Source organism: Neophocaena asiaeorientalis, unplaced genomic scaffold (genome assembly GCF_003031525.2).
Source record: "Neophocaena asiaeorientalis asiaeorientalis breed wild unplaced genomic scaffold, Neophocaena_asiaeorientalis_V1.1 scaffold353, whole genome shotgun sequence".
NCBI lineage: Eukaryota > Metazoa > Chordata > Mammalia > Artiodactyla > Phocoenidae > Neophocaena > Neophocaena asiaeorientalis.
The window spans coordinates 683,215-696,432 of NW_020175261.1; the positions used below are offsets into that span (position 1 = coordinate 683,215).

Sequence of the window (13,218 nt, forward strand, 5' to 3'; positions counted from 1 at the left end):
TCCTTGTCCAACAATAACCACCTATCCCATGTTCAGAAAAAAGGGAAAAACAGAATCCAGTGAAGACAAGATGCAAATAAAAGTCTAACTAAAAGTTTATACTCTAAGTTCAAACTGGGTCACAATCTGCATATATATATACATACATTATACACTCTTGTATATATAAAATATTATCTAATAAAACATGTTAATCAAACTGTATTAAAGAGTTCATAGAAAGTTTCCTTATTTTAGTCACTTCATTATGAAAAATAAATCTAAAAATTTTCACAAGTCAAATGATACTATTAATGCTCCAAAGAGGTTAAGTAGATTCCTTGACAATTAAATATAATTATTATTTTGCAATTTTTTCTCTGCATTTTTGCCTTAATTCAAAAACAGTTTGAATACCTCCTACAAGAATAATTAAGACATAGTCCCTGCACTATAGGTGCTGACACAGAAGAGAACTAATGATTACAATATAACGTGAGAAGAGCTCCATTAGAGGGAGGTACAGGATGCTAAGGGAGTACAGAAGAGGGGCATCTAACTCACTATGAGGCCAGTGGCTTCTAAGAGGAGAAAGCATCCGAGCTGAGTCTTAAAGAAGAGAAAGTTGGTCAGAAGAATGAGAAGTGCAGGTACACCAGGCATAGGAACCTGAAACAGGTAAGAACAGAGGTGAGAAGTAGAGCAAATTGCCGGTTTTGCGAATAGTCTGGTATGATTGGACCACATGATAAGTGTGATGGAGTCAAGAGGTATGAGGCTGGAAAAGGAGGCACCACCCAGGTCATGAAGAGCCTTGCTCAATGTGCTATAGTTTAGAAATTTCTGGAAGGCAACTAGGAATCTTTGAATGATTTTTAAGTAAAGGAGTAACATGTTCACATTTGTATTTAATATAATTTAGGGCAATATTGATATGCAGTGGGATTGAAAGTAAGAGGGACATAATTTATAAGAGACCACCACAAGCCAATCAGTAATTACAAGAATCAAAACAAATATCTTGGTGCTGTACAGCAGTAATTAACACAACATTATAATTCAACTCTACGTCAATAAAAAATAAATTTAAAAAAATTTAAAAATTAAATTTTTTAAATAAAATTTAAAATAGTTACTAAAAAAAAAATCTTGGTACCTGAAAGGAAACGGATTCCTGAAATTAAGTAAAATCAATAGAATAGAATGTAGTGACTGATGACACCGGGAAAGTGAAGGAGAAAAGTAAGTCTAGAATGACGAGTGTTTTTTGCTTGCATTATGGTACCATTCATCAAGCCAAGGAATAATGAAAAAGGATCAGTCTTGCAATGGCAAAATGATAAAGGTGGTTTAGTACACGAGAAGTTGAGGTCCAGACAGATTTAGATGTCCATTAAATAGAAAGAAGGATGTGGAAACTAGAAGAGAGGCTTGGACTAGAGATACAGATTTTGAATCAACACCATGTGGATGATAGCTGAAACTACGAGGAGTAGAGCTAAACCAGGAAGGGTGTTTATAGAGTGAGAAGGAGGCTGAAGACAAAGCCCTCAGGAGTATCAACTTTTCAGGACAGAAAAAGAACAAAGGATTCTGAAAGTGATAAAGAAACGAGTTAGGTGTTATAATATCAAAAGACGTCTCTAGGGTTTTTAAGATATATGTATTTACATTTAGTTTTTCTTAAATAAAAGCTTACAGACACATTGTTAATGATAAGTTTACAAAAGACTGGGAGCTAACCATGCCCCCAAAGAAGAAAACAACTTATTTTTAATGTTTTCTTTTCAAAAAGAGGCAGTGAGGGGAGGGAATAAGGACAGAGTCTAAGCTGAAATTCCATAAGCACTTACAAGTGGTTTATTAAATTGACTTACTTTTCATCAGGACAAAGTTCGTGGATAACAGCTAAGAGCTTTGAAAGCACCTGTAGTTTTCCTGACTCTTCCTCAGTAAACATGAGTGGGTTGTAATCAGCGGGAAACACATTTATCAAGCCTTCATATAGATTCCTTTCTTCATTCTCATCCCAAGTTGAGCTGCTTTCTTTTTCCTGTTCAAAAGGATGACTGTCAACACTGGTTCATGTTTTTTTAATCGGAAGGGAAAAAATGCTAAAATTATGGGGAAAAAACTGAAGATTAATAGCTACCTGAAAAGCCCAATCTTATTGCTATGTTAATCTTCATAGGTCACAATTTGGTCATTTTTGATTACAGAGCAGTTCTAATGCTGTCTCCAAATGCCTGTTCCCTGAACCCCACAAGCGCAGTATCATTGCCGATGTGTGATTGATGGGGAAGTGGGTAGCAGAGAAATAAACAGGAGGAAAATAGAGGGCAAACAGTTCTAGGAAATCTATCCTCTCCAAAACCCTGAGACTTCTCATCATTGCTACCTTTTTCTCTCTCCTTCCCTCCTTCCCTCCCTGCTATTACTTTTCTCTCCCAGTTTGCAGGCTCACACAGCACCTCCCAGGTGATACTCAAGATCAAGCGCAACAGTCCACTCAATCTTATCAATTTCTTCTACAAGAAGGAACAACTCTGCCAAGAAGTTAACAGAGAAATCTACTGTTATTTATAATGTTTTGTTTATTTTACCAATAGTTTTTATATAATTTTATTCCAAAGAGATTATCACCACCTCTGAAATTCCCCCTGAAACTGCCTAGCTGACATGTGAACACATACTGGAGATTACATTTGTTAATGACTGCATCACTTTTTTAGATAAAATTTCTGGGATTGGCAGTTCTCGTCACTCTCTCCCACATTTACCAGATTTATCATTGTTCTTGAAACTTTGTTCAACCTACTACCCCTGCCTGGAATGCGCCATCTTTTTTTTGCCCAATTATCCCAATCCTATAAATACTTGAGGGCCCAATGCAAATTCCACCTGATTACTCACATGCCCCCTTTTGGGGGGCATTGACTTTTAACCTTTGTGGTTACACAGTACATTTCAACTTCGAATTTATTTAATTATTCAATTAACTATATACTTTTTTTAACAATTCCCTAATTTTTTAATGTGTGTTGTAATCCTTTAACAATACTAGAAACATCTTAAGGGCAGTGAATCAAGTAGTATAAAATGCTGGGCACAAAGTACTAATTTTAATCTGGCTTATTCCCAAAACATAGCAATATTTGGGTAAAGTCACTTGATTAAAAATACTTGGAACCCTAAGATATTTACATAACTGGGATACACATGAGAGGAGAGATGGTTGCTGGCTGCTTGGGTTAGGTTTCCTAAAATGCCTACACCTTGGCGAGGTTATCAAAGGACCACAGACCCAGGGTCTAATCCACAGCTTTTCATGTTCAGAAACTTGCATATGCTTAAGCTCTAGGGAAATGAGCCATACTAACAAAATTAAGAGACTGAATAAATCAGAATATAAATTTATTGACCTATAAATGAGACCTGCCTGTTTAAACCAACTGGTCTATGCATTCTGTCCTATGAAAGGTGCATGGGGAAGCAAATCATTAGCAGAAAGTTGTCTGGTGAATATTAAATCAAAATACAAGGGAGATGAATGATCTTAATGCACAAGTTCTTAGCCAGGAACACATAATCAGAATCACTTGGGAGAGCTTTTTTAAAATCTTCATGACTGGGTCCTGCTCTCAGAGAATCTGAAGCGGCTCATATGTGCCTAGGCTGGACAAATGTAGTCTTAAAAGCTTCCCTGAAGACTGTAATGTATAATCCTAATTAAGAATCAACTAACAGACAATATCTTTATGCTGAGACAGCCTGATGCATGGAGGTGCATCGCAGAGATTTACCCGTTAGATTCCTCACATCAACTAGACAGGGCAATCTCTTCTCTGACTCTCTGCAACCCAATACTCTTCAGTTATGAGTTGTAATATTCAGTTACAGTTGTAATAAAAATTCATCAAATTGCCACAATAACATTATCAGGAAGTTATTATTGTCTCTGAGTTTCAGTTAAGACAAACTGAGGCTCACAGACACAACCTGGCCATGGTTAAACTCGTCTTTAATTAAACAAGTAGTAGAGTAGGGACTGATACCTAGTTCCAACACCAAAACAGAAAACTCTCACTATACCCCAAACTGCCTTATGTTCATTAATATCCAAATGGTCAGGTCAACTATGTAGCCATTAAAAATCATACTTGTAGAAGGCATCTAATTTGGGGAAATGTCCACAATTTATTTAGTAATAATAATAGATTTTTAAATAATAAGCATAGCATCATTAGAATTAAGTTCCTCTAGAAAAGACTACTTATGGGTATCTTTGAGTCCGTTTCCTCACCCAAAAATGGGGATGGTAACAATAGTACTTACTCCATAGAATTTTGTGAAGAATAAAAAAAATAATAGTAGAAAAGTACTTAGTGTTTGGTACATGGTGTTTAATGAGTATTAACTAAGATTATTAATACCAAATGTGGTTTTCTGTGGCTGGAGAGCTTTATCTCTTTATGACAAATTATTCAAAGTGGTATTACCAGGTCACAAGATACATTAAATTTTAAGGTTTTTGATACATATTGCCAAACTGTCTCCCAGTTGTACCAATTTACATTATAACCAGTAGATGATCTTTATTTTCTTCTTTGCGATTTTTTTGAATTTTATAGATTTCATACAACAATCATGTATCACTTTTGTGAGGAAAAAATAAATTATTTCTTAATGGTAACTTTTGTATTTGTTAGCTCCAAACAAACTGACTGGCTATATTAATATAAAATAGGAAGGGAAACCAGGACCGAGCATTAGATGAGGCGCCAAAGGGCAGGGGCCACAAACTCTAGAAGGCAGAGCCTCAAGCCCATTTCATCCCTCGTTCAGCTCTATGAATATGGTCATGCTCTGAAGAACAAGTAGAAGGCTGGATAAACTCTAAAGAAGAATCACACTGGAGAGGCTGCACAGCTTTTGGAAAACCCACAAATGCAACCCCAGGGATTAGTCCAATCTGCCCTCTTAGGTTCACATGACATAGAACCCTCAGCTCATATCCCTGAGGTAGGCTCATACACTACTTACTTTTACTGAGCTGAACAAAAGGCAGGGGTGATTGCACAGTTTTTTAAGAGCTCCAATACATATTAGATGAGAACTATTTTCCAACAATCCTTGAAGACAGAATCTGACAGCCTGAGAATTCAACAGTTTTCGATAAAGTTCCATCTGTAGGGCTCCTGGTCGGCAAAAGACTACATTCTCTATCTTAGGTGGGAGATATTTATTTATGACTTCTTGGGTTCTTCTAAGGACAAAGAGCCCAGTGAGGCAAGTAAGTTCAGCTGCTCTTCTCTCTCCTAACTCCTTTTCTTCCTATGGAAAAACAGCAGACTTAGAAGTGTTTTAGACAACAACAAAAAAAAAAAACCACTGGGCTGGCCAAAAAGTTCCTTCAGTTTTTAAGTAAAAATAAAAGACACATTTTTCATTCTCACCAAGATCTTTACTGAACAACATATTCACTGTTTTGTTCCACTACCTTCTGTCATTTTTCAGGCAACTTCATAATTCCATCTTCCCAAAACTTTCTGTCTTTTTGAGCAAAGAACTGTTCCAGGTGCCTTTTACAGTCTTCTAGGGAAGTGAAATTTTTTTCCACTAAGAGAATTTTGTAAAGACCGAAATAAATGGAAATACTAAGGTGCAATGTCTGGTGAATATGGCAGATGAATCAGAACTTCCCAGCCAAGCTGTAACAGTTTTTGTCTGGTTATCAAAAAACATATGTTCTTGCATTATCCTGATGGAAGATTATGCGTTTCCTGTTGACTAATTCCGTATGCTTTTCATCAAGTGCTGCTTTCGGTTGGTCTAATTGGTAGCAGTACTGTTGGAATTAATCGTTTGGTTTTCTGGAAGGAGCTCATAATAGAGGACTCCCAATCCCACCGTATACACACATCACCTTCTTTGGATGAAGACCGGCCTTTGGTGTGGTTGGTGGTGGTTCATTTCACTTGCCCCACGATCTCTGCCATTCCACATAATTGTACAGTATCCACTTTTCATCGCCCGAGACGATTTGTTTTAAAACTGGAACGTTTTCATTACATTTAAGTAGATAATTGCATGTGGAAATACAGTCAAGAAGGTTTTTTTTGTTTGTTTGTTTTGCTTAACTTATGTGGAACCCAAACATCAAAGTGATTAACAAAACCAAGCTGGTGCAAATGATTTTCAGTGCTTAATATGGATATTGTGAGTATGTTGGCTATCTTCCATGTGGTTTAATGTTGATTAATTTTTCTCAATTAATGTCTTGATTTGATCGCTATCAACTTCAACTGGTCTACCCGACCATGGAGCATCATCCAGCAAGAAAACTCCAGCACGAAACTTCGCAAACCACTTTTGACACATTCAATCAGTCACAGCACCTTCTCCATATACTGCACAAATCTTTTTTTGCATTTCCGTTCTGTTTCTACCTTTCTTGAAATAAGAAAGCATAATATTCCAAAAATGTTGCTTTTTTTCTTTCATCTTCAATATTAAAATGGCTACACAAAAAAATCACCAATTCTGATAAGTCTTTTTTTTAATGCATGCTGATGTGACAGCTGTCACAATACAATCTAACAAAATTGTTTCGAATGAAGTTAAAGACAACTAAGCGCTACTAGAGCCAAATCTTACAGAAAAAAATCAAACGAACCTTTTAGCCAACCCAGAACATGCAGTTAAATGAACATTAAACATTTTATAATGATCAACCATTTACTAATTGCTTCCCTTCAGATTTTTTTTAAATAAAAGAAATGAAATACAGTTTAGAATAGAAAAATCAACAATCATCTCTTTAAATGTTTAGCATAATCATTTAATTAAGTGAAGCCGGTCTCCGAATCCTTGATTGTTTGGCTATTGCCACCATTGAGAACCACTGGAAATCAATAATCCACAAACCGAATTGTCTGAAAGTAAGCTTTTATGAGAAGACTGTAACAGTACATGGTCTTAAAATCATTATCAAAGCCCTAATAGAGCAATTCTTGGAAGAAAATATTTTGACAAGTAATTGATCCTAAAACTAAGCTTACAAGAAATTATTGGCACAAGGTACTGCTGACTCTTTCAAAATCATTACACATTGTTCGTAAAATAATAGTACATTTTTAAAGTCAAAATACAGTATGAATGAAATTTATGTTTACGTTCTCTACATAGGGGACTTCCCTGGTAGTGCAGTGGTTAAGAATCTGCCTTTCAATGCAGGGGACATGGGTTCGATCCCTGGTCCGGTAAGATCCCACATGCCATGGAGCAACTAAGCCTGTGCGCCACAACTACTGAGACTGCGCACCTAGAGCCCATGCTCTGCAACAAGAGAAGCCACTGCAATGAAAAGCCCGCACACCACAACGAAGAGTAGCCCCCCACTCGCCGCAACTAGAGAAAGCCCAGCGCAGCAGTGAAGACCCAACGCAGCCAAAAAATATAAATAAATAAATAAATAAATTCTCTACATAGAATCTTTTAAGTGTATAGAACTTCACAGGGAAGCTTAAAATAAATCCCATATGTACATATTTGTTTCTATATAAATCACAGAAAATTTCCCTTATATTTTAAAACTATTCTCAATTTTTATTACAAAATAATTGGTTCACTGGAGAAAGGTCAGAAAATATAGTTATGCAAAAATAAGAAAATTAAAGCCAACTTTCATCAACCAGAAACAGCCAATGCTGCCAAGACATTTTATGTATATCTTCAAAACCATTTTGTTTGCATAAATATGTAAATATATTAAATATTTTATTTTTATTTGTAACAAAAACAGTATCTCAAACCACAAAGCTTCATGGGAACAACCAACCAGTTTGGCTTATCACCATATTCCCCAGTGTCTGGCACTTAGCATTTGGCCCACTTTAGGTATTTAATATGTAAGTGTTGGGTAAATAAATGAATGTGATTTTATTTGTAAATAATGTATCATAAACATTTCCCATTCTATTAAATATATGCTTAAATCATTATTTTTCCTTTAATTTAATTTTATTTATTTATTTATTTTTGGCTGTGTTGGGTTTTCATTGCTGCACGCGGGCTTCCTCTAGTCGCGGCGAGCGCGGGCTACTCTTCATTGTGGCGTGCAAGGTGCGCAGGCTTCTCACTGCAGTGGCTTCTCTTGTTGCAGAGCACGGGCTCTAAGCGCCTGGGCTTCAGTAGTCGTGGCACATGGGCATCAGTAGTTGTGGCTCACGGGCTCTAGGGCACAGGCTCAGAAGTTGTGGCGCACGGGCTTAGCTGCTCCGCGGCATGTGGGATCTTCACGGACCAGGACTCAAACCCATGTCCCCTGCATTGGCAGGTGGATTCTTAACCACTGTGCCACCAGGGAAGCCCAATCATTATTTTTTATATAGTTCCTAGTTCATGGAAAATGCTCAGTAAATATTTATACCCAATTTTAAGGCTTTTGATACATATTGCCAAACTATCCTCCAGTCATATCAATTTATATTCCAATCAGTAGAGAACAGTACTCCTATGTACACTTGCTATTATAATGTAAATCTAACCAACTAAAACATCAGTAGAAAAGTACGAAAGTTACTTCATGGTTATTTGGTTTACCTTTTTCAATACCAGTAAAGATGAACGTTTTTATGTGTTTTACTGTCATTTATAATTCTCTGTGAAGTGCCTATTTATGAATCTTTTTCAAGTGATAGGGTCATTTTCTTAAGTAAGATATGCAAAAGGAGTTGAATGATTGTGGGTAAAATTTTAAAAATCACTCTATTAATTTACTTTTTCCTAAATTAAAATAATACCCAAGTTATGAATGATTTTCCCAAACTGCTCATTTTTAACCTACTTATTGAGTAAATTATACCTCAGAAGCAGAAGGTTGTCTCGATTTAATAATGGGTTCTTCATATATTTTTCTATAAGACGGCAAAGAGCCTAATATTCCTGGATTTACAAAATCAATTAATGCAAAAAATTCTTGGAGATCATTCTGAACTGGAGTACCTAAAGAGATAAAAGTGATGAGAGGTCAAGTTTGTGTTTTACAGTATCACGTCTTTATAGAAATTTGTACTCTCTTCCCTAAGAACACTAAATACAAGCAAAGTCTCCAACTAAGAAAGACCAGCTAAATCAAGTTTTTAAAAATTAATAATCATATAAAACTTTAACTCTGGTTTTAACTGTGAACTGAAGTCTATTTAGTACAGCATTTTGGCTGAGTATAGGCTCTAGAGTCTGACTGCTTGGGTTCAAATCCTACCTGCATCACTTATTCTCTGAGTTACCCTGAAAAGTTACTTACCCCAATTTTATTTGCTGTAAAATTAGGATAATAATAGCAGTTCCTAGGGTGGTAAGGATCAAATGAGTTAATTCATATACTATTGTGCCTGCAGCACAATAAACGTTCCATAACTGTTTGTTGTTATTTTTATAATCGTGTGACTCTGGACAAAGTTACTTAAGCTCTTTTAAGTTAAACTCGGGATTTTTTTCCTTATAAAAGTGGGAAGATAATAATTTCCCAGTGTTATTACAATGAAAAGTAAAGACAATGGATGTGAAGTGCCTGACATTTAGCAGACACAGTGAATGGTACCTATTATTAATACCTTACAAAGTTATCAGATAAAATTGGGATCTTCATTGATCCTAAAGACTGACACAGACTGTAATTGATTGATACACCCTGCACATACTACATACTCAATAATATTTGGCTAACTAATTTTCAAAGAGACACTAGCATGTTTCAATGATTATAATAATATCAAGTGAACATATATATCAGCATAGTAAAACAGCATAATTTCAGATGAGTTTCAAATAACAGACTACAAAAAGCTGTCCAAAGATATAAATAATAGAAGTAAATAAAAATGCACTTATTTCAATAACAGACAACACAAATTTTTACAATGTTAAGGAGTTTCATGATCACCTCCTTTGAAAGTCAATGCATAGACTCCAGGTTGGACCAATGCTTACTAATTTTTTTTTTTTTTTTTACTAATTTTTTTTAATACACCTAGTTAGTTCTAAATTTTTTAGACACATCACAGAATTAGAGAAAATATATTTATGTTGGTATGCATTTTGTTAAACCTTTAAAAGAATATCCATGACAATGATTAATAAAAATAGGGGGAATGGGAAAAGCAAGAAGGAAAGAAGGGAACAAAAGGTACAAGGATCACTGTGATTGGCTTCCAGACAGCCAGCCAAATGATGAATCCAAGCTAATCATGCTAGTTCTACCCCTTTGCCAATGACTTATGTAAGAAAGCGTTTGTCTTAGACTGGTTTCTCAGAAGCAGAGCCTGAGATAAGGATTAGGCTACACATGATTTATGGAGAAAGTATTCTCAGGAGAAAGGGAATAATGGAATCAGAAAATGCAGGGGAAGAAACTAACAATTTAGCTTGAGCAAAATTACAGGGAGCCTTAGAGCATAAACTACATTATAAAGGTGCTCCTGAAATTATCCTGAGGCAAAGGAGCTGGCATTTCACTTGCTCCTCTATACGAGTCAATCACTGACCAAGCTGCAGGGGAGAGAAGGACCTCTCACTCAACCAATGATAATTCTCCAGAAAAGGCAGGAGACATGGGTTGTTTAATCAACAGTTCCAGCAGCTATGGGGTGGGTCCAACAGCCCAGAAAAGGGGAGCTCGTGGGGCACCGACAGTTTCCACCAACAGCATGTGACCGACCCATCCTGTCCAATGAGATATAAAAGGAAGTCAGGGAGGAGCCTGGGATAGTCTCCTCACTCTTAAAGATGGAGATAAAGGCAGAGCCAGCCCCTGTTCTCCTTTAAATATCACCACATCTAGATGTGATGTCTGCAACTGCTCTGGCCACTTGTTACAAGCATGAATATGAAGTCAACACCAAACATGGCACAGCAGAGAACAAAAAGAATCAGAATCCTTGACAACACTGTTAAGCTGATGTAACCCCACTCCTGGAACATGCCCTAGCTCTAGACCTGCAGTTATGTGGGAGAATAAGCACATTTGATCCACATATCTGTTACTTACACCTGAAATCACGCCAATTGATACACAAGGGAAAGAGGCAAAAGCAAAACTGGAAAAAAGAAAGGCAGACAATAAGAAGGGGATCAGGAAAAGGATTTAGGGCAGAAAATAATAAGGAAAAACAGTAAAGAAGAAAAAGAAAAGAAAAGAAGGGCCTACAAGATAGCCAAAACACTAATATAGTATCATTCTGAGTTGTCACAAATGTTGTCTAGAAGTAGTTCAGTCCCCAGTTCGCTGCTTTCAGTATTCTTTTCTAATTCTAGACTATGCAGAACCTGTAGAAGACGCTAAATAATATAACATTAATAAAAGTCGAGCAGCAAAGTCCTGTGACAAGAAAAAAGGAAACACTAAAAATTTTCAAGTAAAGTTTGTATGTTTACTAAAACTATTTTCAGGGCTATGGAAGTGAAACTTCTAGGGAAACTGAGAGAACTCTTTCTCTTTCCCTACCTCTATCCCAGCAATAAAAGCTTTTTCTTTGTTTTATTGTTTACTTTTTAAGGAGACATAAATCTACCACCCAACCAAAGTACTGGAACATTGCTAATAACCTACAGCTATATCCGCATCTATTATCTCCATAAAAAGCTCTAAGAGCTCTTTATACATATTCATACATGTATCTTTCCTTCAGGTCCTATAATTCCACTTCTAGGAATCTATATAGAAAAGTATGTGCTTGTAGATATCCATTACCACATTTCAAAATTATGCACTATCATAGGAAAATGTTTACATTAAGTGTATTTTGCTGTGCATGTGTGTCTATGAATAAAGACGGATTTTGTATGTATATATAAAAAATATGTACGTACGTTCTCTGTGTGCATGTGTGCATGTGTGTGTGTGAATAATGAAACATGACAAAATGTTAATGGCTCATTAAGAAATTGAGATTGAAGGATGATTTCCATTCTCTACTTTCTAAGCATGCTATAATATAGCAATATGTGTATGTATCTCTGTGTGTCTGTGTCTGTGCGTGATATATATTTTTAACTCTCACTTTTTAATAAGAATTTTTTCAAATCTCAGATTTTTCTTTTTTATAATATAAAGAAAGGATATCTAACATCTAATGAAGGATATCTAACATAATAAGAGATTGTGGATTGAACTGTGTCCCCTCAAAATTCATATGTTGAAGCCCTAATTCCCAATGTGACTATATTTGGAAACAGGGCCTTTTAGGAGGTAATTAGGGTTAAAGAAGCTCATAAGGGTGGAGCCCTAATCCAATATGACTTGTATCCTTTCAAGAAGAGAGAAAGACATAGGGATGCACACACTCAGAGAACAGGCCATGAGAGGACCCAGCGAGCAGATGGTCATCTGCAAAGCGAGGAGAGAGGCCTCAGGAGAAACCAAACCTGCTGACATCTTGACACTGGACTTCCAGCTTCCAGAACTGTGAGAAAATACATTTCTGTCATTGAAGAAATCTACCACCCAGTCTTTGGTATTTTGTTATGGCAGCCCTAGAAGTCTAATACACCTCTATTAAATTTTAATTTAATTTAATTTTAATATTAAAATTTCCAGTAAATATTAACTAAATATTCTTCACAGCACTGGGCTAGATAGCAGCAGGAAACAAAATCAAAATTACTTTCATTTGATTCTTAAATAGCTTCTGAGCACCTATTATATATGAGCACTGAACATACTCATATATAAATGTTACTTCCTAATAAGACACAAAACACATTGGGAGTAAGATATGCTGCCACTATAAAAAAAGAAGAATTTATTCAGGCAATTCTAAGGAGATAAAAACCAACTGTAAGTATTTCTAAATGTAAGAGGTTAGTTAGTGCTAGTTTTCACCTACATTCACAGCTCAGGAGCAACAGAGACAAGGACAGGAAAACAGAAACAAGATAAAGAAGACAAAGTACGAATAAAGGGGGCAATGCTAATTCCTCAAAGGAAACAATCTCACTGGTCATCATCAGGACAGTCCTTCTGAATGAAGTCCCAGAATCAATTTCTACTGAAAATATTAAATTTAATCTGTAACGCTAGTTGAACTGGTATTTGCTTATAACTGAGAATATTAGTAAAACTGTCCGTTTTTGCTAAAGGACATTATCTGTTTTTCAAATAGAGGAGAATCTATTATTTTTTTTATTATTCTATTATTATTACCTAAAAGTAATCTTAGTTTCTCACTCTCCCTTTTT

The 13,218-nt window shown here is 35.9% G+C and overlaps 1 protein-coding gene across 1 annotated transcript in view; it reads right to left on the reverse strand.

Moving 5' to 3' along the window:
* The window catches only part of RAD54B (RAD54 homolog B), a 97,102-nt gene that overhangs the window by 11,024 nt on the left and 72,860 nt on the right, over nt 1-13,218 (reverse strand). Inside the window, exons 9-11 of the mRNA XM_024765416.1 lie at nt 8,846-8,985; nt 5,023-5,313; nt 1,857-2,032 (exon numbers count right to left, since the gene is read on the reverse strand). Of these exons, the coding sequence (XP_024621184.1) occupies nt 1,857-2,032; nt 5,023-5,313; nt 8,846-8,985 (607 nt within the window). The remainder of the gene's footprint in view (nt 1-1,856; nt 2,033-5,022; nt 5,314-8,845; nt 8,986-13,218) is intronic.